Source organism: Amblyraja radiata, chromosome 14, assembly GCF_010909765.2.
Source record: "Amblyraja radiata isolate CabotCenter1 chromosome 14, sAmbRad1.1.pri, whole genome shotgun sequence".
Classification (NCBI taxonomy): domain Eukaryota; kingdom Metazoa; phylum Chordata; class Chondrichthyes; order Rajiformes; family Rajidae; genus Amblyraja; species Amblyraja radiata.
In genome coordinates this window covers 29,502,052-29,529,129 of record NC_045969.1, presented here as the reverse complement: position 1 = coordinate 29,529,129, position 27,078 = coordinate 29,502,052, and the positions used below count along the sequence as shown (strand labels likewise).

The window sequence follows — 27,078 nt, the reverse complement described above, 5'->3', positions numbered from 1 at the left end:
CCCAACATTGCACTAAAATGCATTACTTGCAGCCCTTCTATTATAACTGACAGCAGCTTTGCTTTAATGCAGAAAGATTTCACCGACACCAACGCTCCGCAGCGCGTCTTTCCCCACCGGACATTCAACATTTACCTTTAATAATTCCAGTTGTCTGTCAAGGAATCGCCGGCTGAGATTGCCCAACCTCCTGTACACGATTCTCCACACAAGATAGTTAGCAACAGTTCTGTAAATGGGTTACAGAATTATTTCTTCGTATTGTAACATATACGACAGCATTTTGGACGGTTGCACAATCTAAAACAAGAATTGATCACTGACTGGGAGAAATTGAAACAGGCAATTATCTGTTGACTGGGAGAGGCAATGTTGTCACACGCGGAAGAGAAATGCCAATGGATGAATCTAGGGGTTAGAGAATGCGCGTTGTGCTGTAAAAAGGGGGAATAAATATGATGTTCCGTTTACCTGTTATCCACAGTTTCCAACAGCTTGAACAAGTCCTTGAAATATTGCGGGACGTACACTATGACTTCTTCTGACATGTTAATTTGAGTGAGCTCAGGGTAGAGTTCCTCATCAATCACCATCCATATGTAACGGAGCCAGTCAAACTAGGGACACAACAACATGATCTACACGTGATCTACAACATGGCCTACATGTGATCTAAAACATGCTCTACAAGGCAGTCCCGATGCAAAAGATCTGTCGTAATCTGAACAGCTGGGTTGTGACTGACGCACTGATTCACTGTGCACCTTTTAATAACTGGGCCAAGTGTTTCATACTCAAGGTTTTAAAGAATCCCTCACTGCACCAAGGGCCAAAGGTGTCCCATTGTGGACCGGGACAGAAGGGGGTGGAAATGAAGGCAGAATTGGGAATGTGTCTCCTACCCAGATGCTGGGGTAGAATCGGGAGAGGGGGGAAATAGGATGTTTTCACTCAGGGTTGTTGTAAATGCCCTATTGCACTAACTGTTCTGATGCTGCTGCCTTACCTATTCTAAACATTTGCTGAAAATACTTGCAGAAAATTGTTTCCTCTCCTGAGGCACAAAGTATTGTGCAACCAATCTCAATCAAAATGGAAGAAGTTGCTCTGTCAAGGGCAGGGCGTGCATAGGCTGAAACCTCACACAACCGAGGCATTGAGCTAAAATATTTTATTGAAACTCAAAACACTTGGTTTAGTTTAGTTTAGAGATACAGCATGGAAACAGGCCCTTTGGACCATCGGCTCCACACCGACCCGCGATCCCCACACACTTACACTATCCTACGCACACTAGGGACAATTTATAATTTTATCAAGCCAATTAACCTACTAACCTGTACATCTTTGGAGTGTGGGGGGGGGGGGGGGGGGGGGAAACTGGAGGTCCCGGAGAAAACCCACGCAGATCACGAGGAGAACGTACAAACTGCGTACACACAACACCCATAATCAGGATCGAACCCGGGTTTCCGGCACTGTAAGGCAGCAACTCAACTGCTGCGCCACCGTGCAGCCCTTGATGTGAGCCAGTGGGAAAGATAAAGAAGCCCAGAGGTTCAGGTATTACTAGGAGACCTAAAACCACCAGCCAGCGACAAGGGCAAGTGGTTTAGTTGGTCATGTAAAGGTTCTCCTGATAGTGGCCGTGCAATGCAGAATCAGGGCCTTGGGGCTGGGCTTTCATTTCAACTATTCCTCAGTTACCTGTGGAACGGCATGTTGCAAGTCGAGCACACTGAGTTTATTGTAAGTGGCTTCATTCGTCCTGTTGCTCTGTGGAATGAGAATCTGCAATGGGCAAATGACATTCATTATTAACAGCAGCTGACTGAGGCACCAGATCAATTAATGCACTATTCTCAAGGATTCCTTCTATTTGTCGATATCACTCCTACCCCAGACACAAGCATCACGCGACACTGACCCCCGCAAAACTCTTACCCTGACCAACCCCCCCGTCACTCCCGCCCTGACCCACCCGTCATCCCTACCCTGAACCCTCCGCGCACACGCGTCCCTCCCACACAGATCACCCACCCGCATCACTCCCGCACCGACCCACCCATCAGCCCTACTCTGACACCACCCTCACTCCCCCCGCATCACTCCTTCCCTGACCCTCTGCATCACTCCCACCCTGACCCCCCGTGTCACTCCTCCCCTGACCTCCCCATGTCACTCCCGCACTGACCCCCCTCATCATTCCTGCACTGACCCCCCCCCCGCATCACTCCCGCACAGAACCCCCGCGTCACTCCCATCCTGACCCCACGGCATTACTCCCCCAACCATGATCACTCCTGCACTGACCTGTGCATCACTTAATCAACTAGTAAACTAGCGATGTAATCCCTGGGGCCCTATAAAGACAACCCAGATACTGGATTCATTCTGAACGAGCAAATATTGGGAACCAAAGCTCTGCTCAACCTACACCACTTGATGTAGTGCACTTGGAAGTGTTAAACGGTCTTGCTCATACAATTAATAAGATAAAAAGCATCAGAAATTATGCAAAAAGATGAAAGGACATGCCCTCCTGGAAAAGTGAAGATCTAAGGGTGATCTCGTGGAGATTTCTAAGATAGTGAAAGAGTTTGACCGATATGTGGTCCACAAAAACAGTGACAAAATAATAATGGGCATTTCAAGAGAAAATATTTTAGCCACGGAATGTCAAGAATGTGGATGGGGCCATCATAGGTTTACACTAACCAAAACGCCAGCATGGACTGCATGTTCCAATCTTGCCGAGTTATCACATGACATTCACCACACAGAATATTATGGTATTAGCAAAATGGCTGACAAAACCATATGCTTTAAGGGTATCAAGTAATGTGTGGGTGGGATCAAAGGTATTATATAACATAGTACAGATTGCACTAACTATGCCGTTTGCTTTGCATAAGCTTTCTGCACATTATAGCACATTTCAACATACATTGGCAGTCCTATTTGTAACACTATTGTGAGAAGGAATGTGAAATGTATTTGTACATGCTGCTGTCCAATTACTGTGTTATACTATTTCACAGACCTCCGCCACCTTAATCTCAAACTCCAGCACAGCTTCCATGTCAGCCTGAGCCGTGGTGGCGTTCGCTCCGAGGAGAATGGCCACGTCTATCATCAGCTGCAGCAGAACGCGGCGAGCCTGGAGGAGGAGGCAGAGGGAAGTCTCAGACATTGTACAGCAGGTTGTTTCCTGCTCCAACCTCTTCCCTATTCAATACCTTCACCTTGTATTCATCCCCCTTTTAAATATTTTAATTATGAATTTCTGAAGAGGACTACTCGTTGTTTAGATTGTAGGTTTATATCGATCGGTAGGTAAAGTAGTCAAAATGTGTAGGACGGAACTGCAGATGCTGGTTTAAACCAAAGGTAGACACAGAAACCTGGAGTAACTCAACAGGACAGGCAGCATCTCTGTAGTGAGGGAATGGGTGATGTTTCGGGTCGAGACCATTCTTCAGACTGAATAGGAAGGAACTGCAGATGTTGGTTTAAAGCGAAGAAAAACCAAAGGTAAAGCAGTCATCTTGTTTCCCTTGAATTACTCTCTGTATTTAAGGAGCCCTGTATTTATCTCCGCCTCTGCCCCACTATCTACTTTCCCCAAATAGTTCAGTGTGGACATGGTGGGCAAGGCTCGTTTCCGTGCTGTATCTCGCTATTAAAACAAATCTTATTAAAATAGGATTAGTGTAAAGGTGTGGTTGATGGTCGGCACGGACATGGTAGGCTGAAGGGTCGATTTCCATGTTGTTCATCTCTATGACCCTAATCTCATTTTGTAGTCACAGTGTTGAAGAATCAGTCATGCTGCACAGAAACAGGCCCTTCAGCTCAGAGAGATAATGCCAATCAACTCGCACACATTCACACTAATCATATTCTGTAATCCTTACACTGACAATTTGGCATGTCTCCAATGACTCTTATCAATCTCTGCAGATGCACGGAAGAGGGCATCTTTTCAGGATACATTAGAGCTTGGTTTGGTAACAGCTTTGCCCAAGACTTCAAGAAATTGCAGAGAGTTGTAAAGGCAGCCCAATCCATCACACGCCAGCATACCTCCATCTGAACAATTCATCTACATTTTCACTGTGGGTGTACACTATATTGTGCACTCTGTTTATTTTTCAATGTTCACTACATGTTGTACCTGGTATGGTTTAATCATACTCATGATCTGCCTGGTTGGCACACTAAGTCGTCTCTTCACCCATTATCAGACATGACAATAATAAACTTATATTTATTTTCCCTACATTTCTACCATCTCCCTCCAGATTCTAACACTCACCTACACACTAGGGATAATTCATGGTGGCCTAATAACCTACCAAGCTGAATTTCTTTCGAATAGAAACCTAGAAAATAGTTGCAAGAGTAGGTTATTTGGCCCTTCGAGCCTGCACCTCCATTCAATATGATCATGGCTGATCATCCAAAATCAGTACCCTGTTCCTGCTTTCTTCCCCATATCCCTTGATTCCATTAGCCCTAAAAGCTTTATCCAACTCTCTTGAAAACATCTAGTGAATTGGCCTCCACTGCCTACTGGGTGAAAAGTTTTTTCCTCATATCCGTTCTAAATGGCTTAACCCTTATTCTTAAACTGTAACCCCTGGTTCTGGACTCCACCAACATTGGGAACATGTTTCCTGCATCTAGCCCGCATGTGGGAGCCTGAATGTGGGAGGTGACTAGAGCACCTGGAGGTGGTCATAGGAAGAACGTACAAACTCCACACAAACAGCACCTGAGATCATGATCAACCCGGGTCTGTGAGGCTTTTTTTCTTTTCAATGTCTTGTATAATTTGTGTAATTTACATTTTGTATGTTGTATGCATCTATGTGTCTGTGATGCTGCAATCAGCAACCTTTACATTGTACCTGTACCTCACCATACGTTCATATATCAATAAACGATGATGTCACTCTAAATCAGCAGGTACAACTCCTCCTTGCAGGAGGAAACGGTATAAATGATCCTTTCCATAACACAGCATAGATTAAGAGGCACTCACGCTTTTTGCCTCTGTGCTGTTAGTTAGGTAATCTTCCACTGTTGGCAGAAACAGATACCCCTGGTCCAGCTGTGGGTGAAAAAAAAAGACAAAATGAAAATATATTTCACTCTTGTTCCAGTGTGACAAGCTGTTTAAACAGTGTCTAAGGACAATACTACATTTGTACACATGGAAAATCCTTGTAACATTTCAAATGATATTCCATTTCATCCCCCCCCCCCCCCCCCCAATGGTTAGAAGTCATTTTTCTCACGTCACGCATCCCAGTCTCCCTGCAGAACAATGTTTAGGCTAGTATTCTGGTACCATTTAGGGAGAGTTCTGCTCTGTTAGAAGTGCCATTCCTCACCTCCCGATGTGGAAACCAAGCTCCAAGAGTGTGCAAGCTAGTTGAGAATTGACAGCATCCGTGAAAGAAATAATCTTCATGATCCCCTGTGCATGATACTTCCCTTCCTTTCACAGAGCATCAGAGCACCAAAGCGTTGAATGGTCCTATTTTAGCTTTGATTAGGTGTGTGCATGCAGGGGTATTTAGGGCTGGGTAGACAACTCCCACCCTGAGCAAAAGTAATAATCTAAAAACATTCACAGAAGAAGTGTTGTTGAATGTCAATGAAAGAAGATGCAGGGGGAGGTTCTGCAGTTGAACCGTGGCAATAAGGGTCTTTGTTCTTCCAAGCAAGAACAGTTTGAATCCGTCTTGTGATCAAAGAAGAAGGGGGGTCTTCCAGATGTGCACTTTTGGCACATGCACTTTTGCCATGGGAGCGTTTATGAGCTGCCTTCATTTTTTCCCATTTATAGGTTGCGCCCCCGTAGACCAAACACTGGCTCAAATAGGATCCGGTTGAACTGAGCCAAGGGTGAAGCGAGCCAAGGAATTCAACTCAGACAAATGCAAGGTACTGTACTTTGGTGAAACAAACTAGGGCAGGACTTTCACAGTAAATGGGAAGTGTTGTAGACAGAGAGATCAAAGGTCCATTCATTCTTGACCACGTAAGCTTGTTTACAGATTATCCCACTGATCACCCCAGTTTTACCCTATCAGTTCCCTGAAACTCGCGTCACAGGCAGACAGGATGGCAAAGAAGGCATATGGTATGAAAAGAGGCACAATGTGCAGGAGTAATTCAGTGGAAGCATCTCTGGAGAGCAAGGATATGCGATGTTTCAGGTCCGGACACTTCTTCACACCGATTATGATGGTCGGGTGGGGGAAAGCTGCAAGAGAGGAGGCCAGGACAAAGCCTGGCAAGTGACAGGTGAATACAGATGATGGGGACAGATGGGTAGCTGGTTGGATGAAGTCCAGAGATGAAAAGACAAGGTGTGAGATCAAGATAGAAGAGGTCTAATTATGAAGGAATATAGGTGTAGGAGAGGAATCCAAGGCATTTGGTATGCTCGTCTTCATTGGCCAGGGTTTTGAGTACAGGAATTGGGATATCATATTGCAACTGTACAAGTCATTGGTCAGACCACAGTTGGAGTATTCAGCACTCTTCCATGCTGACCAAGATGCATGCTAAGCGAGTCCCATTTCACTGTGTTTGACTCATAACCCTCTAAAACTTTCTTATCCATGTACCTGTCCAAATGACTTTTAAATGTTGTTATAGTACCTTCCTCAACTACAGTCTGAAGAGGGTCTCGACTCGAAACATCACCTATTCTTTTTCTCCAGAGATGGTGCCTGGCCCGCTGAGTTACTCCAACTTTTTATGTCTACTTCCTCTGGCAGCTCAGTCCACACCACCCTCTGTGAAAATGTTGCCCCTCAAGTTCTATTACATCTTTCCCCTCTAATCTTGAACTGATGTCCCCTGGTTTTGATTCCCCTGCACTGGGTAAAAGACTGCATTCACCAATTCTATTTCATGCATAATTTTATAAACCTCTATAAGATCATCCCTCACTCTCCTGCGCTCCAAGGAAGAAAGTCCAAGCATGTCCAACCTCTCTCTATAGTTCAGGACCTCAGGTTCTGCCTCAACCACTTCCTCTAGTAGCTCATTCCAAATCCACATACCCTGTGTGTGAAGGGTGTGCTGCTGCAAGTAAGAATTTCATTGTGCCGTTTCAGGACACATGACAGTCAAACACTCTTGACTCTTGGCCCATTTAAGACAGCGACAGGGCAAATTTCCTTCTCTGTACAGTTGTGAGTCTTTCACACTTTTCATCCTCAAAAGGCTGGAACCTGGAAGATTAAGTTGCTTGCTCAATGCAGAACCCAGTACCATTGGAGATGTCGAAGACAGATCCACATAGGAAGATCCACTGCTCTGGGTCACCATCTAGTCATTGAAGTTGGACATTGCTCCCTTTAGCTCTAGAGTCATATAGCAATACAACACAGAAAGAGACTCTTTGGCCCAATTGCCCATGATGACCAAGATGTCCCATCTACACATCACCCTGCTCACATTTGCCCCATATCCCTATTAGGCTTTCCTATCCATGTGCTTATCCAGATGTCTTTTAAATGTTTTAATAGTAGTTTAGTTTATAGTCACGTATACCGAGGTACAGCGAAAAGCTTTTGTTGCATGCTATCCACTGTCGCCTACGTGAGGGAGGTGAGTACCCACAGCTGATCTGCCTGAAGAAGGTGTAAATAAAGGGAGATGATTAAGGGCAGAAGGGAATAACAAACACTACTCGAACAGGGAGATGCCAAACAAAGCAGTTGGTGGAAATTTGAAATGAGGAGAATGCTGGGAAAACTCAGCCGGTCAGGCAGCGTCAGTTGGGAGAGAAAAACTATGGCTGGTCAGAAAAGGCTGGCTATCTGAATTCACTGAATTCAATATTGAGTCCTGAGGATGCAATGTGTTGCAATAGAAGATGAGATGCTGGGCTTTGTTGGGATGGCATAGGTGAAGGTGTTGATGGTTAAAGACAGGAGGGCAGCATGCGATTGGGATGGAGAACTAAAGTGACAGACAGCTGGAAGCTCAGGCTGAACTGTGAGCATTCACTCTATCCATGCCTCTTGTGGTTTTCTGCAATGAGGTCACGCTTTAGCCTCCTATGCTCAAAATAACAAAGTCCCCAGCCTATCTAACCACTCCCAACATCTCAATCGCACAGGTCATGGCAACATCCTGGTGAATCTCTTCCCATGTGGACTGAATGGAGGCGCTCTGTAAGGCGGTCATCCAATCTGGATTTTGGTTTCTCTGTTGTGGAGCAGACCGTATTGTGAGTGGCACACACTGCACATTGAATTGGAAGAAGTACAAGGGCAGAAATGTCTCAGCCATTGTTGATTCTGGAGTGAATGCACAGATAGATGGGGAGAGTCTTGACTGCATGCTGGCACTAACCTTCAGGATATAAAAGTTGGAATTTTTATCATCAATCGAGACAAAGAAACTAATGAGGATGTTGTTTCCGAATATCCCTCGGAGAAAAGCTAAAGTCTCCAGCAGGTCAAATTCATTCTCCTTCCAGGTTCCGTTAGCACCATTGTTTTCCTCCAGCACAGGCCAACGCAATGGAGGCTGCTTCAGGAAGTTAAGCAATGGTGTGTCATCGTCCAACTCTATGGCAGCTGTAAACAAAGGAGAGAGTGAACAATTATTCAAAATATTGTTAAAGGCATAAACTGTGTCTCCTCCCGCCCCCAGGAGGCTACTCCGAGTGTCAAACAGCCCAGTGTTTCATAACCAAGTGTCAGGAGTTCCAGGAAAATAAAAACAAAACAATTGCTTAAGAATATTGAAGAATATAAAGGGAACCTCTATTGTGGGGGACCAAAAGAAAGGAGAAGAGAGGGTGAAAAAGCGACATGAACTGTTCTGGGAAATTAGCCATGCAAAAGAGAGCTGGAACTTGAAACCCACTTGTCCAAAAAGCTGTGGAAGTGACAACACTGGGTAACGTGTGATAAGCACTCATGGATTTTTAACATCCATTTGCAAAGTTTTTTCTAATAGCAGCTCTTGATAGAAGCAATCCAACAGCTTGGTGTTCTTCCAATCATTCAACACTTCCAAGATCCCTTCTGGGCTCAAGCTGATACCATGAACATCTGAATGCAATTTGTGAGATTTTACATAGATTAACACCCGTTCCTATTCCTAGAGCAAAAGGCCTCAGGGATGCAAGACAAGTTTTGCAGAAAGACTTACATTCATTCATACACGACTGATATAGCTGCTTTGCTTTCTGTATGGCTTCAATGTCGTTTTCTGCATCAATTGGGTTTTCCAACAGTACTGCAGGGGAAAAAAAACAAATAGTTAACAAAAAATCAGTTTGTGCGTACAGTGATATCAGAAACAGATTTTAAAAACATAACAGTGAAGATGGTTATCAAAATTTAAAGCAGGATCTTGATCAGTTGAGCAAGTGGGCTTAGGAATGGTTCATGGGGTTTGATGCAGTGATGTGGAGGTGTAGAAGTGTGAGGTGTGGCATTTTGGGAAGTCAAACCAGGACAGGACCTTCACAGTGAATGGCAGAGCTCTGGGGTGCGTTGTAGATTAGAGGGATCTAGCAGTGTAAGTAGGTGGTTCATTTGAAAGTGCGGTCACAGTTAGATAGGGTGGTCAAGAAGGCTTTCGGCGCATTTGCCTTCATCAGGAAATTGAGAGTAGAAGATAGACGCAAAGTGCTGGAGTAACTTCGCGGATCAGGCAACATTTCTGGAGGAAAAGGATGAGTATATCTGGTATATCTTGAGGATGTAGTAGCATCTGCAGTTCGTTTCTACACATATTGGGAATAGAAGTTGGGATGTTATGTTACGGTTGTAGAAGACATTGGGAAGGTCACATTTGAGTATTGTGTTCAGTTTCAGTTATCCTGCGATAGGAAAGATGTTGTTAAGCTGGAAAGAGAGCAGAGAAGATTTGCCAAGATTTGAGGGCCTGAACTATAGGGATAGGTTGGGCAGACTAGGGCATTATTCCATGGACCACAGGATGATGAGGGATGATCTTATAGAGGTGTATAAGATCTTGGGGGGAATAGATAGGGTAGATGCACAGAGTGTTTTTCCCAGAGCAGAGGAATTAAGAACTGGAGGTTATAGGTTTTAGGTGAGAGGGGAAGATTTAATAGGAATCTGAGGGGCAACTTTTTCCACACAGAGGGTGGTGGGTATATGGAATGTGCTGCCAGAGGAGGTAGTTGAGGCAGGTACTATAACAACATTTAAAAGACATTTGGACAGGCACATAGATAGGAAAGGTTTAGAGTAATATGGGCCAAACGCGAGAAGGGTGGGACTAGTGTAGATGGGGCATCTTGGTGACTTGGGCAAATTGGGCAAAGGGCCTGTTTTCCATGTTGTATATGACTCTAAAATGTTGGAAACACAGATCAGGCAGCATCTGTGGAGAGAAATATAGTTAATGAATCTCAATGAGATATATTGGAAGAACTGGGAAAGGGTAACAGATAAGATGAAGGGTTTGGACCTGAAACCTTAACTCTTCCTCCCTCCACGGATGCTGACCAACGCTGGATGCGACCAGCATTTCCTGTGTTTATAACAGGATTTGAGCGTCTGTGTTTTATTTGAGGCCCTGAAACATATTTACTTTGAGTGGGGAAGGGCATTAGTTAAGTTGCATGTTATTCCCATCTGCAGATATTTTGGACTGACTGCAGGTTGGTTTTTAAGGGGCAAGGAGAGTGGGACCAGGTGGATGAGGGCATCCAAGCCATATCCTCCTCCTCCCACGGGAGACCAGGAGATGGCAAAGGAAGTATCCTCTCTCAGTCAGGGGCTGCTTCACTTCCACTAACATCAGGAATCCTAGGCATCCTACATGGATAGCCCATCAGGACATGTGACTCTGTGCCCAAAACCCATTTGGTTACAATAAGCTTTCCATGACAACTATATGCCCTTGATCCAAGTTTGATCCCCACATTGGGTGCTGAATGTGTGGAGTTTGCACGTTCTCCCCCAAGATCACACAGGTGTCTCACGGGTGCTCCAGTTTCCACCCATAACCCAAAGCTGTGCAGGTCAGTGAGTAAATTGGCTTTAGCCCTGGCTCGATGGGCTGAATGGCCTCATCTACTGTCATGAGAATGTGGCAACTGTTAACATTTGTTGAAGTCTCTGCAGTGACATCTTTGGACAGCAGTAGTCCATTTGGACCTTTGGACTTATTCTATCATTGAAAGGGATAAAACAGACTAATATTTCACCTCCATTTCACCCTCCACAGGGGGGTAAGGAAAAGGATAAAATGGGATTAGTGCGAGTTTAATGCAAACAGATAAATGATGGTCGGTATGGACTCGGTGAGTTCAAGGACTTATTTCTGTGCTGCATCGCTCCAAGTCTCTATGGTAAGCCTGGTTCACATAACTCAACCCTTTTGCCCCAGCCTTTAAGCAAATGTGACTGGGCATCATTTACTTCCATAAGTAAATCCATCTGGTTCAAAATATATACTTTACAATATTAAGGTTGTACTGCATCGTTTGGCTTGCGGTATTGCCTGGAATAATTTGTTGTATATTTATCTCTTGTGTAGCATTTACCGATAATGTGTTTGTATAGCTACAGCACGTAAGAATTTCATTGCTCACGTCCCAGTATATAGGACAATTAAATACGCTTGACTCTTGAATGGATGATAGGTGCCATAAACTCTCAAGCCCTCAGCTGAAATACAAAAGTGTTGTCCCATATTCTAAATTCTACTTATTCTAAATGACTAATAATGGACTTCACTTCAAGCATGTGATCAGACAAATGTTGGGAAGGGAAGGAGTCCCCTCCCTTCTCACCCACAGATGACAGATCGAGTTGGTTTGTGATATTTCTTGGCATCTGCTGCATATTTGATTGGCCACGCATGGTTTGGAGATTAACCGCTGGGGCTGTGGTCAATTTATTACAGATTCCATTGGCTACACATGTTTCTCATATGATCTGAGTCCCGAGGTTAGGTTATCTGGCAAACTGTCCCCAGCTCATTATTTGAAGAAAGAACAATGAAGATGGACACAAGGAGTGAGCTGCTGCAGTGCAAGATTACCAACCACCAGAGCAGCATCAGGAATAAGATCAATGTTATATATTTGATACAAAGAAAGGGGGATGCGTGTGTGTATGTGCGTGTGCGTGTGCGTGTGCGTGTGTGTGTGTGTGTTAGAGGTCAATTATCCCTGCCCCACAACCTCACTGCAGGTGTTGCTCTGGGCAGGGTCCTCAGTCCAATCCGCTGCTTCATTGATGAGCTTCAGAAAGAGATGGTCACTGATGATGGCACAATGCTCAGACGTTCTTTGAGGAAGGAGATGAGGAGAAATTTATTTCATCAGAGGGTAGTGAATCTTTGGAATTCTTTGCCACAGAAGGCTGTGGTGGCCGAGTCAGTGAATATTTTTAAGGCAGAGATAGATTCTTGGTTAGCACAGGTGTCAGAGGTTATGGAGAGAAGGCAGGAGAATGGGGTTAGGAGGAAGAGATATATTAGCCATGATTGAATAGCAGAGTAGACTTGATGGGTCACATGGCCTAATTCTACTCCTATTCCATATGACCTTATGACTTACTTCCTTGGCCAATGTGTAGTCCATCCTTGCATGCAGCACGACCTGGACAGCATTCAGGCTTGAGATGGGAAGTGCATGCAATGACCAGCACCAAGAGCAGACAGCTGAACCACCTCTTTGACATTCAATGACATTCCCATTATCCACCATCATAAACATGCAGGGTTCATTATTCACCAGAAACTCAATCAACCAACCATGTAAATACAGTAGCTGCAAGAGCAGGTCAGATATATACTGAGATGGGTGACTCAACTCCTCCCAAAGCCTCCCCATCACCTATAAGGTACAATGATAAAACACTCTCCACTTGCCTGAATGAGTGCAAGTTCAAACAACGCACAAACTTTCAACACCATCCTCCACCCTGAACGTTCATTCCCTCCACTACTGGGACACTGTGGCTGTGATGTGCCCCATCCCCAGCCTCCCCATCAGTGGCTCCCTAAACCTGCAGCCTCCAAAGCCAGGGACAATGGCATCTACTGCATGGGAATACCACCACTTGCAGGTTCCCCTCCATGTCGCATCCTCTCCTAATTCGGAAAGATAATGCTGTTCCATCATTGCTGCTGGGGGAATGCTTGCTTTTATAGGTCGGGGCATTGAGTTTAAGGGTCAGGAAGTCAAGATGCAGCCTTATAGGACATTGGTTGGGCTGCGTTTGGGGTTTTGTGTACAGTTCTCGTTGTTCCATTACAGGAAGGATGTGGAGATTTTAGAAAGGATGCAGAGGAGGTTCACCAGAATGATGCCTGGATTAGAAGGTATTAGGTCCTCAATGTGTATTTCTCTATTTTTACCAGGGTGAAAGATATGAGGAGAGGGGACCTTGGGTCAGTCAATGGAAGTGCCTTGATGGCAGTCAGTATTACAGTCGAGGAGGTGCTGAAGATCCGAACACGAATGAAATAGACAGATCTCCTGGGACAGATCGGATATATACAAGGACACTGTAGGAATCTAGAGGAAATTGCAGGTGCCCTGGCTGAGATTTATGAGTCATCATTAAATACGGGTGAGGTGCCGGAAAACTGGAGGGTGGCAAATGTTGTGCCTTTATTTAATGAAGGACTGCAGAGAAAAGCCTGGGAACTACAGGCCGGTGAGTCTACATCTGTGGTCAGAAAGTTACGAGAGAGTATTTGGAGGGATTATATATACATAGATAGACAAGGCCTAATTAGGGATAGTCAGCACAGTTTTGTACATGGGCGATCGTATCTCACAAATCTGATTACATTTTTTGCAGATGTAACCAAAAGGTTTAATGAGGGCAGAGGTAGGCTGCTCTAGAAGGTTAGATCCCATGGGACGCAAGGAAAGCTAGCCAACTGGATAGAATATTGGCTTCATGGAAGGAAGCAGTGAGTGATGGTAGAAGGTTGTTTTTCAGACTGGAGGCCTGAGACTGGTGGTGTGCCTCAGGGTATGGTGCTGGGCCCATTGCTGTTTGTCATCTGTATCAATGATTTGGATGAGAACGTACCACACATGATTAGTAAGTTTGCAGATGACACTAAAGTGGATGGGATTGTACTTAGTGAAAATTGTTGTCAAAAATTGCAGCAAGATCTTCATCGCTTGGGCAGGTGGGCTGAGGAATGGTTTATGCCATTTAATACACAGAAGTGAAAGATGTTACATTTTGGGAAGTCTAACTATTTCAGTGAATGGTAGAGCTCTGGGGAGTGCTATCGAGCAGAGGGTTCGAGAAGTGCAGGTACATAGTTCCTTGAAACTTTTTTTACACATAGGGTGATAGATATATGGAACAAACTGCATGAGGAGGTGGTTGAGGCAGATACAATCACATTTAAAAAAGATTTGTGCAAGTACGTGGATTGGATGGGTTTAGGGGGGATATGATACAAACACAGGCAGGTGGGACTAGTGGAGAAGGGGAATGTTGGTCAGTGTGTACAAGCTGGGCCAAAGGGCTTGTTTCCACGCTGTATGATTCTATAGCTCGATGACAGTCACACAGTACAGGTGCAGCAAGCCGTAAAATCCTCAGCTGAAATATACGGAGCACTGACCCATAATAATGACAGCTGAGCAGACTGGATTTTTACTTGTTCAAAATGACTAGCAAGGGACTTCACTTCAAGCATGTGATCAGACAAATGTTGGGAAGGGAAGGAGTCCCCTCCCTTTTCACCCACAGATGACAGATCGAGTTGGTTTGTGATATTTTTTGGCATCTGCTGCATATTTGATTGGCCACGCATGGTTTGGCGATTAACCGCTGGGACTGTGGTCAATTTTTTACAGATTCCATTGGCTACACAACCTTCTCATATGATCTGAATCTCGAGGTTAGGAGTTATCTGCAAACTGTCCCCAATTCATTATTTGAAGGAAGAACATTGAAGATAGGCACGAGCAGTGACCTGCTGCAGTGCATGAGTTGGCCGCTGATTACCAGCCACCAGTCCAGCAACAGGATTAAGATCAATGTTCCACTTTCCTGTGTCAACAGCAAAAACATTTCAGTAAGCAGCAGCAGCAGTACTGCCACCCCACTCCCAGCCACACAACACACCTTCCACCATCAACCCACTGCCACACATATGACTGGGAGGCCAATTTCCACAAATACACCACCAAAAGCATCCTCAGTGTGTTACAGATAACTTCGAGATGCTCTGCCCAACACCACAAGAAATTGCAGAGGGTTGTGAATGTAGCCCAATTCATCACACAAACCAGCTCACCCACATCCACTCCATCTGTACTTCACATTGACTTGGGAAAGTAGCCAGCAGAATTGAAGAGCACTCACACGCTGAGTCTTCCATCTTCTCCCCTCGCCTGTTGAGCAGAAGATACAAAACATACCACCAAGTGCTTGAAAGCACATTCCACCAGATTCAAGAACAGCTTCTTCTCCGCTGTTATCAGACTATTCTGCGAACCACTCATGAGCCAAGGGGGCAGTCCCAATCTTCCAACCTACTTTGTTGCCTCCCTTCTCATCCACAGATTGAGGCCTTACACTTTGTTTTTATCTGTAGCTTTTATGTAGCTGCAACTCTGTATTAGACTCTGGTTGCTTTTTCTTTTTGGTCTACCAGATCAAATGGAGACACAAGATATTCTGCAGATGCCAGAATATTAAGCAAAACATAAAGTTTTAGAGGAACCCAGTCTGCAGCATCTGTGGAGAAGTTGTTGAGGGTGAGAACAAGTACCGTACCCATACAGAACTCATTAATCTCATTAACTTTACTGCACCCATGCAGAACTCATTGATTTTATTAACCTTATCACTAACTTCCACACTGCCCTCAAATTCATATGGACTATCTCTGAAACCTTTCTCCCCTATCTTGATTTCCGTCTCCATCACAGGGTACAAACTATCAAGATGTCCTCTTTCATTAGTAAATGTGGTTTCCTCCCTGCAGTCAGAGATGGATCTCTCACCCATGCCTTCTGTGTGTCCTGTAGTTCTGCTCTCTCCCCCACCTCCCCCAGGCAGAACAAGTTTGGAGTTTCCCTTCCTTAACTTAGATTTCAACAGCTTCTGCATCCAACATATCATTCTCCGACATTTCCACCATCTCCACATGATCCCACCGACAGTCACATCTTCCAATCCCCGACTCTTTCCGTCTTCTGCAGAGACTGCAACTCCTTGGCTCACTCATCCCTTCCCACTCAAACCATCCTCTTCCCAGTTAGCATTCCCCTGCAATCACAGGAGTTATAACACCTGTCCCTATACCTCCACCCTCATCCATCCTAGGACCACAGCAGACCATCCAGGTGAAACAGAAGATCACGTGCACCTCCTTTAACTACATCTACTGCACCCAGTGTTCCTGATCTGGCCTCCTATACATCAGTGAGATAAAGCAAAGCATGTAGCATTCAATTTCATTAACTCTCCAATGATTTTTCAGAGCAAGAAGATACAATCAAATAAATGACTCCAATCTATTCAGCATCATGACATACACGAGAAAAGGTAGTTTACAACATGTTATTCTATTTTTTAGATACTGGCCAATATATGAAAAATATCCCTACTGCTTTGGAATTATTCTGCTTGTAGCAACCAGCATTCATTTCCTTTAACTTTGCAATATCTTTTCAGGGCAAGGTGCTACAATCAAATAAAATTAATGCTGACTCCAATCAATTCAGCATCATGCATCAGGAAAGGTAGTTTACAACACGTTCTTACTAACTACATTTTAGTTAATGGCTGATCAATGAAACATAAGTATTCTGCACTGGAACACCGAATCGGACTGTTTGCAATAAGCAGAATTCAAATGGCCCATCTTTACCATAACCTTTCAAGACAAGGATATACAATCAAATAAATGACTTAAATCTAATCAGCTTCATCAGAAAGGGTCATTTTAAACACTCTATTATTAACTACTTTTTAGTAAACAGCTGTTGAATGAAAAATAACTACTGCTTTGGAAACAGTGAATTACTCTGTTTGCAGCAAGCAGCATTAATTTCTATTAGATACAGAGATACATAGACAATAGGTGCAGGAGTAGGCCATTCGGCCTTTCGAGTCAGCACTGCCATTCAATGTGATCATGACTGATCATCCACAATCAGTACCCCCTTCCTGCCTTCTCCCCATATCCCTTGATTCCACTAGCCCTAAGAGCTCCATCTAACTCTTTTGAATGCATCCAGCGAATCGGCCACTACATTCTGAAGCAGAGAATTTCACAAATTCACAACTCTCTGATTGAAAAAGTTTTTCCTCATCTCAGTTCTAACTGGCTTACCCCTTATTCTTAAACTGTGGCTCCTGGTTCCGGACTGCCCCCAACAACGGGAACATGTTTCCTGCCATTAGCTTTCTTCACCACCTGCTGTACCTGCATGCTTACTTTCAGTGTTCAAGAAGGAACTGCAGATGCTGGAAGATCGAAGGTACACAAAAATGCTGGAGAAACTCAGCGGGTGCAGCAGCATCTATGGAGCGAAGGAAATAGGCGACGTTTCGGGCCGAAACCCTTCTTCAGACTGATGGGGGGTGGGGGGGAGAAGGAAGGAAAAAGGGAGGAGGAGGAGCCCGAGGGCGGGGGGATGGGAGGAGACAGCTTGAGGGTTAAGGAAGGGGAGGAGACAGCAAGGGCTAGCAAAATTGGGAGAATTCAACGTTCATGCCAATTCAACGTTCACCTGGGTTGCTTGCGTCCGGATGGCATGAACGTTGAATTCTCCCAATTTTGCTAGCCCTTGCTGTCTTCTCCCCTTCCTTAACCCTCGAGCTGTCTCCTCCCATCCCCCGCCCTCGGGCTCCTCCTCCTCCCTTTTTCCTTCCTTCTCCCCCCCACCCCCCATCAGTCTGAAGAAGGGTTTCGGCCCGAAACGTGTCCTATTTCCTTCGCTCCATAGATGCTGCTGCACCCGCTGAGCTTCTCCAGCATTTTTGTGTACCTGCTTACTTTCAGTGACTGATGTACAAGGACACGCAGGTCTCGTTATACCTCCCCTTTTCCTAATCTGACACCATTCTGATAATAATCTGCCTTTCCTTTCTTGCCACCAAAGTGGATAACCTCACATTCATCAGCATTATACTACATCTGCCATGCATCTACCCACTTACCCAACCTATCCTGGTCACCCTGCATCCTCATAGCACCCTCCACAGTTCACACTGCCACCCAGCTTTGTGTCATCTGCAAATTTGCTAATGTTACTTTAAATTCAAGATTCAAGAGAGTTTATTGTCATGTGTCTCAGATAGGACAAAGAAATTCTTGCTTTGCTTCCTTCATCTAAATCATTAATGTATATTGTAAATAGCTGCGGTCCCAGCACCGAGCCTTGCGGCACCCCACTAGTCACCACCTGCCATTCGGGACTTGTTAACCCCTACTCTTTGTTTCCTGTCTGCCAACCAATTTTCTATCCATGTCAATACTCCAATCCACAGGAACTGATCCAGAATCTATAGAACATTGGAAAGTGATCACCAATGTGTCCACAATTTCTAGAGCCACCTCCCTGAGTACCCTGGGATGCAGACCATCAGGCCCTGGGGATTTATCAGCCTTCAGTCCCATCAGTCTACCCAACACCATTTCTTGACAAATGTGAATTTCTTTCAGTTCCTCCATCACCCTAGGTCCTCTGTCCCCTAGTACATCAGGGAGATTGTTTGCGTATTCGTTAGTGAAGACGGAACCAAAGTACCTGTTCAACTCTTCTGCCATTTCCTTGTTCCCCATAATAAATTCACCTGTTTCTGTCTTCAAGGGACCCACATTTGTCAATGTGGGGTTTATAAATCATGGGAAATGAGACATCTGTAGACATATCTGAGAATACAGAGCTGACAGCATGGAGCAAGGCTTGACAAAAGCAGTGTCCCAGAACTCAGATATCCGAGGGGAATCATCATTCTTGAACTGTTAAGTATTCTAATTTTCTCCCGGTGGTTCAGCACTTCAACTCCCCCTCCCATTCCGAATCTGACCTTTCTGTCCTGGGCCTCCTCTATTGCCAGAGTGAGGTCCAGCGCAAATTGGAGGAACAGCACCTCATATTTCGCCTGGGTAGTTTACATCCCAGCGATATGAACATTGACTTCTCCAATTTCAGGTAGTCCTTCCCCTCCTTTCCCTCCCCTTTTCCCAACTCTCCCACAAGCCTACTGTCTCCGCCTCTTCCTTTCTTCCCCCCCCCCCCGACATTAGTCTGAAGAAGGGTCTCGACCCAAAACGTTGCCTATTCCTTCTCTCCATAGATGCTGCCTCACCCGCTGAGTTTCTCCAGCATTTTTGTTTACCTTCGATTTTTCCAGCATCTGTATTTTTTTCTAAAAAAATTCCCCCTGGGGTTCGACAAGCACCATAGATTGAGTCCTTAAACATGTTAAGAACATTGATTCCCAATAATCAATATTAGTTTTTTTCAAATGTCCTTCTTATAATGAAATTGTGAGAAGTAAAATACTGAGCAGTTATTAAAATGACACAAACGGGCTGTGAAGTCTGAAGAAAGGTCTCAACCCGAAACGTCACCCATTTCCTCTATCCAGAGATGCTGCCCGTCCCGCTGAGTTACTCCAGCATTTTGTTTCTTTAGTCACAGCTCTGATTGTTGACTGCTTCAAATCACATAATTGTGAAACTAAATAAGAGAATAATTTATCATCCCCTTGGAAAAAGGCAGTAAGACCTGGTCCACATATTCCCACTGAAAATATTTCTGCAGATCACTGAAAATATGCCCTGGCATTGTTCAAAGCAGCAGAGCCCATTTTTACGTGCTGACCAACCTTCACCTGTCAGCAAATACCATTAATAGCGCACATTTATCACTGGTTCACAAATCTAAAAGGTGCAATGTTGAATCATGACCTTTCTTTCAAAATTGGAAAATGTATGCATCAATTCAATCCTATTAGTATATATTTTTTTTAAAGTGAACCTGCCTCTTAGCTTGACTTTGACATTCTGTTGAACCCAGGCATACGTCCCATAGCTGGAATAATCCTCAGGGATGGGAGTCTCCTTCTGCCACCTTCCACAAGCAAAATTGAAGAAGTTGTCACATGGATCTGCTGACCAGTTGATTTTGTTAAATATGAAAACAGCTGGAAGAGGAAACGAGAACACAGTCAAACACCACTGACACTAATGTTCTTATTACAGGCACTTGGGTGAAAGCCATTGCAATGTTACCACAGTTCTTGGGTATGAATGCAATATTCATATCTTTGTGTCACTTCCATGCCCTCAGCCCAATGAGAAAACAAACAAGAAGTGATCTTCAAGATCTCCCAATCCAATACATGATCTCCTAAAACTCATTAAGCTCTGAACCACACAGCACAACCCTAACCACAAGCCTACCCTAGCAATGATCTACTATGGGCTTTGTTCAGTTCATCAGTATTGCACTATTATGGTGTTGTTTCCTAGCATTACTGATTATTTATTGCATTATTGATCATTGTATATTTACTGGTTGTGTTGTTGCATTAATGCGCCTGTAAAGCTGCAGTAAGCATGGATGTCACTGATCAGCTTCCGATGTGCATATGACAACTAAACAACTCTTGAATCCTGAACTGTTTTGGACATGAACTCAGCCCTCCCATTTCTCAAGCCAAAAGACAAAAGGGTTTTAAAGGAAGGTTTGGGGAGTAAACAGCCTTGTATCTGATTCATCAGCCTAACAACTGGGTTGCCGAGCAGCTGGGCAACCCAAAACTATGTAAGAACTGGTCACCCAAAATTCAGCGGTAGATTAGAACATCAGCCAGTTACACCAGTGAGTGCTGATCAAACCACGGGGGACATGATAACATCCTGCCCCACCCTACTCCCCCAACACTGCCTGGCAGAACATCAGATAGATTAGGGGGATAAGACATTTAATTTGTGATGACAGCTTGTTCCGAAGGGAGTAGGCCGACTAATGCATTCCTTTCTCCATGAGAAACACACCAGATTGGATTTCTATTAATTCCATATGAAAATTCCAGCAACTTTCAATCTTGCTGAGGGTCATTCATACATTGTGTCCAGGTGCAGCTCCTTAAAGACCATGTTAGGGAACGAGCTGCAGCTGGATGACTTTAGGACCATCTGGGAGAATGTATGCTTCCTGGACAAGACTTATAGTCATTGTGGCCCGTGACCATTCCCCTTCAAAACAGGTAAACCCTTTTGGATGCTGTTGGGTGGGATGACACATCTGGGTTGAGCAGGAGTACTAGGCAGGACTGTGCATGGAGACTGGCTCTGAGGCATAGCAGGGAAGGGTAATGTCAGGCAGACCCATAGTGTTAGGTGACTCTTTAGTTATGCCCCTTTCCCACTTAGGAAACCTGAATGGAAACCTCCGGAGACTTTGTGCCCCACACAAGGTTTCCGTGCGGTTCGCAGAGGTTCCCGGAGGTTTTAGTCAGTCTCCCTACCTGCTTCCACTATCTGCAACCTCCGGCAACCACCTGCAACCTCCGGGAATCGCACGGAAACCTTGGGTGGGACGCAAAGTCTCCAGAGGTTTCCGTTCAGGTTTCCTAAGTGGGACAGGGGCGTAAGGGACATAGACAGGAGATTCTGTGGCAACAAGCGGGACTCTAGGGTCTTGCCTCCCTGGGGCCAGGTCCAGGGCGCCTCAGAGCAGCTGCATGACATTCTCAAGGGAGAGGGTGAGCAGCTGGAAGTCGTTATGCATGTAGGCCCAAATGACATCGGTTGGAAAAGGAATGAGGTCCTGCAAAATGAATATAGCGTGTTAAGCAAAAGTCTAAAATGCAGGACCTCCAGGGTAGTGATTTCTGAATTACTCCTGGAATTACTTTAAAGGAAGTATGTACCAGAGTCCAGGTACATACTTCCTTTAAAGTGGGGTCACAGGTTGATAAGGTGGTCAAGAAGGCATTTGCCACATTGCCCTTTATCAGTCAGAGTTTTGTGTATTGAAGTTGGGATGTTATGTTACTGGGCTGTACAAGGTGCTGGTGAGGCCATAGTTGGAATATTGTGTTCAGTTTTGGTCACCCTGTTATACTTTGGACGGCATGGGCAAGCTGGGCCGCTGAGCCCGTTTCCATGCCATGCCTGCTGAAAACCCAAGAACAATGATCCTATATTCCGGCAGGAATTCATGCAGCAGATCGATGGATTCAGAGAAGAGTTTCTTCCCAGCTATTATCAGGCAACTGAACCGTCCTCTCACCAGTTATAGTGCAGTCATGACTTGTATATGTATAATCATGGATAGTCTTTTCTTTGACTGGATAGCTTGCAACAAAAAGCTTTTAATTGTACATGTTACAATAATAAACTAAACTAAATGAAAATATAGCCACAAATACCTCCCCCACCTGTTTCCAGTTGCCTACCAACTACTTCCCACCTAAATGTTTGCCAAATCTTGTCCCGCCACTCTTCCACTTCGCTATTCTGGCTCCTCCCCCCTTTATTTTTTTTTAAAGAGAATTTTGATTTGTGTTAGCTTGAATATGCAGATGATTTGACCCAAACACAGAAAGTCGTTGGGACAAACTTTGTGGTCGACATTGCTGACCCCCACTAAAAGTGTATGAGGTGAATTGAAGCAGTCCATTTTGAGTGCCTTGCACTAGGAAGAGCTGGTCTGGTCCCTCATGGGCATGTCATGTGCATAAAGATACAGTAAACATTTGAAAGATTTACATCAAGTAATTTAAATAGAAACATAATTGAATGATGTGGAAGTATGTGGGTTAACGGGGGTCAAGAAGCCCAATTTCAGTCAGCTATGGTGGGCTGTCAACATTGTCCACACACCCTGCACCAGATTCCTGAAACAGGCACTCCGTTCCAAGCTGTCACAGGAAGACCAATGAAAAGATTTAAGATGTGATCCAAGATTCCTTGAAGTGTCCTCACCGACTCTTGGAAGCTACCAGCCCATGATCATTCATAGTGGAAAGGGAGTGGATGGAACTCTCGGGATTGGGAGCAGAGAACTTGCCTGAGTGGTAGAAGGAGTGACCATCTCACCACTAGCTACCCACGGACTCCCACCTCCTGCCCTGCCCATGGCAGGGACAGCAATTCCCTCACTGGGCCACTTGGGAACCAACAGAACCAGAGTAGAAGCCAGAAAATGGCCGTAAAGTGAAGTACAACTTTCATTGGACAAAGGTTTTGGAGGTTAACTGATAGTTTAGTGTGTTATTTATTTTTGTGCATTTATTTTTGTGCATTTAATTGATGTCTTGATGTGTCAATGCGCCTGCAAAGCTGCAGCAAGCAGGAATTTCATTGTTCCAGTCCAAATGCAAATGACAACCAAACATTCTAGACTCTTGGGGATCGTGAGAGTAAAGAAGTACAGGATGATATATTCATTGGGCCAGCCACAAATAGAGCAATGTGTGTGGTCTGGAGCCCTCCAATAAAGATGTTGGAGTGAGCAGCAGAGAGCCTGTGTGCAGATAGGAGACTGTAGAATTGAAGAACAGAGATTTGAAAAACTGGGGCTATTTTTACAGCAGAGACTGAGATTTAAATTTAAATGGCTTTTATGAGAGTGAGGGGGATAAATATTTATTTTGCTTCACGGCCACTGAACTTAAAATTGCCACCAAAAGAGAGGATAACATTTAATTTTCTTCACACAGATTGCTGGAGTATGGCAAGATTAACCACAAAAAACACTGCATCCTTGAAGGCAAACCGGATAAATACTTCAGAGAAAGAGGGAAGAGGCAATATTATTAATTTGAAACCGAGTTATGGGGTAATAGAATTACTTCTGGATTGTCACGGGTTGTGGACAACGATTGGAGCAGTGGAAATAATTTGGAATGAGAGTAATAGAGTAATTCAGCACAGTAACAGGCCCTTCTGTCCAACTTGCCCAAGCTGACCAAGATGCCACCATTCCCACCTGCCTATGTTAGGCCCACATCTCTCCAAACCTTTCCTGTCTATTATACCCACCACCCTCTGTGTGAAAAAGTTTCTCCTCGGGTTCCTATGAAATTTTCCCTCTCACCTTAAACCCATGTCCACTGATTCTTGATTCCCTTACTCTGGGTAAAAGACTGTGCATTCGATTTATGCACTTTTATAAGATCACCCCTCATCCTCCTGCGCCTCAAGGAATATAGTCCTGGCCTGTTCAACCTCTCACTATAGCTCAGTCCCTCAAGACCTGACAACATTCCTTGTAAATCTTCTTTGCACTCTTTCCAGCATAGCCACGTTCTTCCTATACTCTACATGCAGCCTCATCTACAACTGTAACATAGCATCACAACTTCTATACTCAATACCCCTACAGATGAAGGCCAGTGTACCGAAAGCCTTCTTAACCACCCCATCTACATGTGACACCATTTTCAAGTAATTATGCACCTGCGCTCCTTGATCCTTCTGTTCTATCACATTCCCCAGGACGCTGCCATTCACTGTGGAAGTCCATGACTTGGCTTCCCAAAATGCAACACCTTGCACTTATCTGCATTAACTCCATGAACCATTGCTCAGCCCACGTCCAACTGATCAAGATCCTGTTGTAATTTTTGTAAACCACCGTTGCAACCTATGGTACCTTCCACTTTAGTGTAATCTGCAAACTTAGTAATCATGAATACATTCTCATCCAAATTGTTAATATAAACCCCAAACAGCAATGATCCATCCCCGAGGCATTCCACAAGTCACAGGTCTCCAGTCCAAAAAAAACAAAACCTTCACCGTCACTGCTTCAGTGAAGCCAATTTTCTATTGAGACAGCGAGCTCTCCCTGGATCCTGTGTGATCTAACCAAGTGGAACATTATCAAATGCCTTGCTGAAGTCCATGTAGACAACATATGTGGTTTTGCACTCATAAACCCTGTTGGTTACTTCTTCAAAAAACTCAAGTAGGTTTGAGACATGATCTCCCACTTACAAATCCACGCTGACTCTCCTTAATCAACCCGTCTATCCAAATCCATACTTTATTCCTCAGAAAACTCTCCAGTACTTGTCTACCACAGATGTTAGGCTCACGGGTCAGTTGTTCCCAGGTTTTTCCTTGCAACCCTTCTTAAATAGAGGCACAACATTAATCACCCTCCAGTCTTCCGGTTCCTCACTGTGTCTAATGATAATTTATATATCTCAGCCATGACGTCTGCAATTTCTTCTTCAGCTGATCACAGAGACCATGGATATATCTGAACAGGCCCAAGAGATTTATCTACTTTCATACATCTTAGGATGTTCAGCATCTCCTCGACCATCGTCCTCAAGACTCCTCCATTAACTGACCGTTCATTAGTTTTCATGTCTTTCGCCACGATAAAAACAGAGGAGAAATACCCATTGAGAAGCATGCCCATCATCTGCGGCTCCAAGCAGAGATGACTGCTTTGGTTTCGGAGGGGTCTATTTTCTCTCTAGAACCCTCTTTCCTCAATGTACTTTTAATAAACTAAGGAGCCATCTCCTGCCCTTTTTTGCCTTCCTGATTTCCTTTTTAAGTATGCTCCTCCATTCCCGAAACTCCTCCAGGGATACATTTGATCCCAGTTGCTCATATCCGTCACTTGCCTCCTTTTTCCTGGCCAAAGCCCCAATTTCTCTTGTCATCATTTTCCAGCTCTCACCTGCCGACATTGGATCCTGTCCCTCTGCAAATTGAGTTTGAACCTACCCATGGCACACTAGCAAATCTGCCACCAGGATATTGTTGCCCCTCCCATTCAGGTGCAGGATAGGGGAAAGAACAAGGTTAGTCAGCTTTCAATTAAGCGCACTATAGCAAAAGTGTGGGCCAGTGGAACTGTTGATGTAGTCTTTGATACATACTGTAAAAAAGCCACGTTGGAATTGGATGTGTTGTCACAGAAGAGAATGAGGCTTTGGATTGACACAGGGAAAAATGGGATTCATTTGGCTTTGAAGGGGGGCTAAGAGGAGTGTGTGTAATGTATTTTGGTTTAGATTCAAAAAGCCTACGAGGAGAGTTTTGGGATTTATATGGACCAGAGAAGAGGAGAAAGGGCATGGTAGTGGGATACAGTGCAATGGGAAGAGAGTAGGGCAGTGGAGTTGTTCCAGCAAAGAACTTCCCCGAGTGATACATAACTGTATGACCTAATGTGATATCACAGGTTATGTAAATGAAGGAAACCTTCACTAATCCCAACAAGAAAACATGGTCAATGAGTGCTGTGACATCAAGCTCCACCAACAAAGAGTAAGTGAATTGTAGTACTTTCTGGATCACTTGGAACTGAACCTTAAATGTGGTAAACAGGTACATGGATAGGATAAGTTTAGAAGGATCTAGGCAGGTGGGAGTAGTGTAGATGGGACATGTTGGTTGGCGTGGGCAGGTTGGGCCGAAGGGCCTGTTTCCACACTGTATGACTCTACAACTCTATAAAGGTTTGTTCAGAGTATAAATGCATTATTTGTTTTCCATTGCTCCCAAACTAATCTTCCTGATTTTTCCTGATCCCAAGCCGATCTGGCTCCAGTCTTTGCCAAGGCTGACTGATTACCAGTACCAATGATACAACTAACATTCCAAGAACAACTAGAATGGTGAACCTGATGCCATCCCATGGCAAGGAAGGTGGTAGATTGAGTGCTCTGGGCAGGTGAGAAAAGTCAAAAAAATTAGTTATCATCAAAGTACTCAGGATACCAACAAAAGTCCAAGTATATTGCAATGTCATCAGAAATCTCAGCAGAACAGTATGCTTGAGACAGGGTTTGACCAATCTGGGAATATGGTATTACATGCACCTGAAGAGGGGAAAAAATAAAAAAACATTCTCTCTCTCCGTCTCTCTCACTTGTCTATTTCTCTCTCTCTGGCTCTGGGTCAAGAGCGAGTCTATGGCAAAATGACCTGAAATAGAGGGTCAAACTCCTTCAAAGGGAGAGCACGAAGGACCACCAAGCATAAAAAACCTGTTCCCTGAACAACAAAAAAAACAACAGCTGGAGAAACCCAACGGGTCAGGCAGCCTTTGTGGAGATGTCGTTTTGTGGA

At 44.5% G+C, this 27,078-nt stretch overlaps 1 protein-coding gene across 1 annotated transcript in view; it reads right to left on the bottom strand.

The window, feature by feature from the left end:
* phex (phosphate regulating endopeptidase homolog X-linked) overlaps positions 1-27,078 on the bottom strand; it is a 65,936-nt gene that overhangs the window by 25,100 nt on the left and 13,758 nt on the right. The window contains exons 3-10 of the mRNA XM_033032956.1: positions 20,013-20,174; positions 9,193-9,279; positions 8,386-8,612; positions 5,048-5,116; positions 3,044-3,160; positions 1,708-1,791; positions 472-617; positions 136-229 (exon numbers count right to left, since the gene is read on the bottom strand). Of these exons, the coding sequence (XP_032888847.1) occupies positions 136-229; positions 472-617; positions 1,708-1,791; positions 3,044-3,160; positions 5,048-5,116; positions 8,386-8,612; positions 9,193-9,279; positions 20,013-20,174 (986 nt within the window). The remainder of the gene's footprint in view (positions 1-135; positions 230-471; positions 618-1,707; positions 1,792-3,043; positions 3,161-5,047; positions 5,117-8,385; positions 8,613-9,192; positions 9,280-20,012; positions 20,175-27,078) is intronic.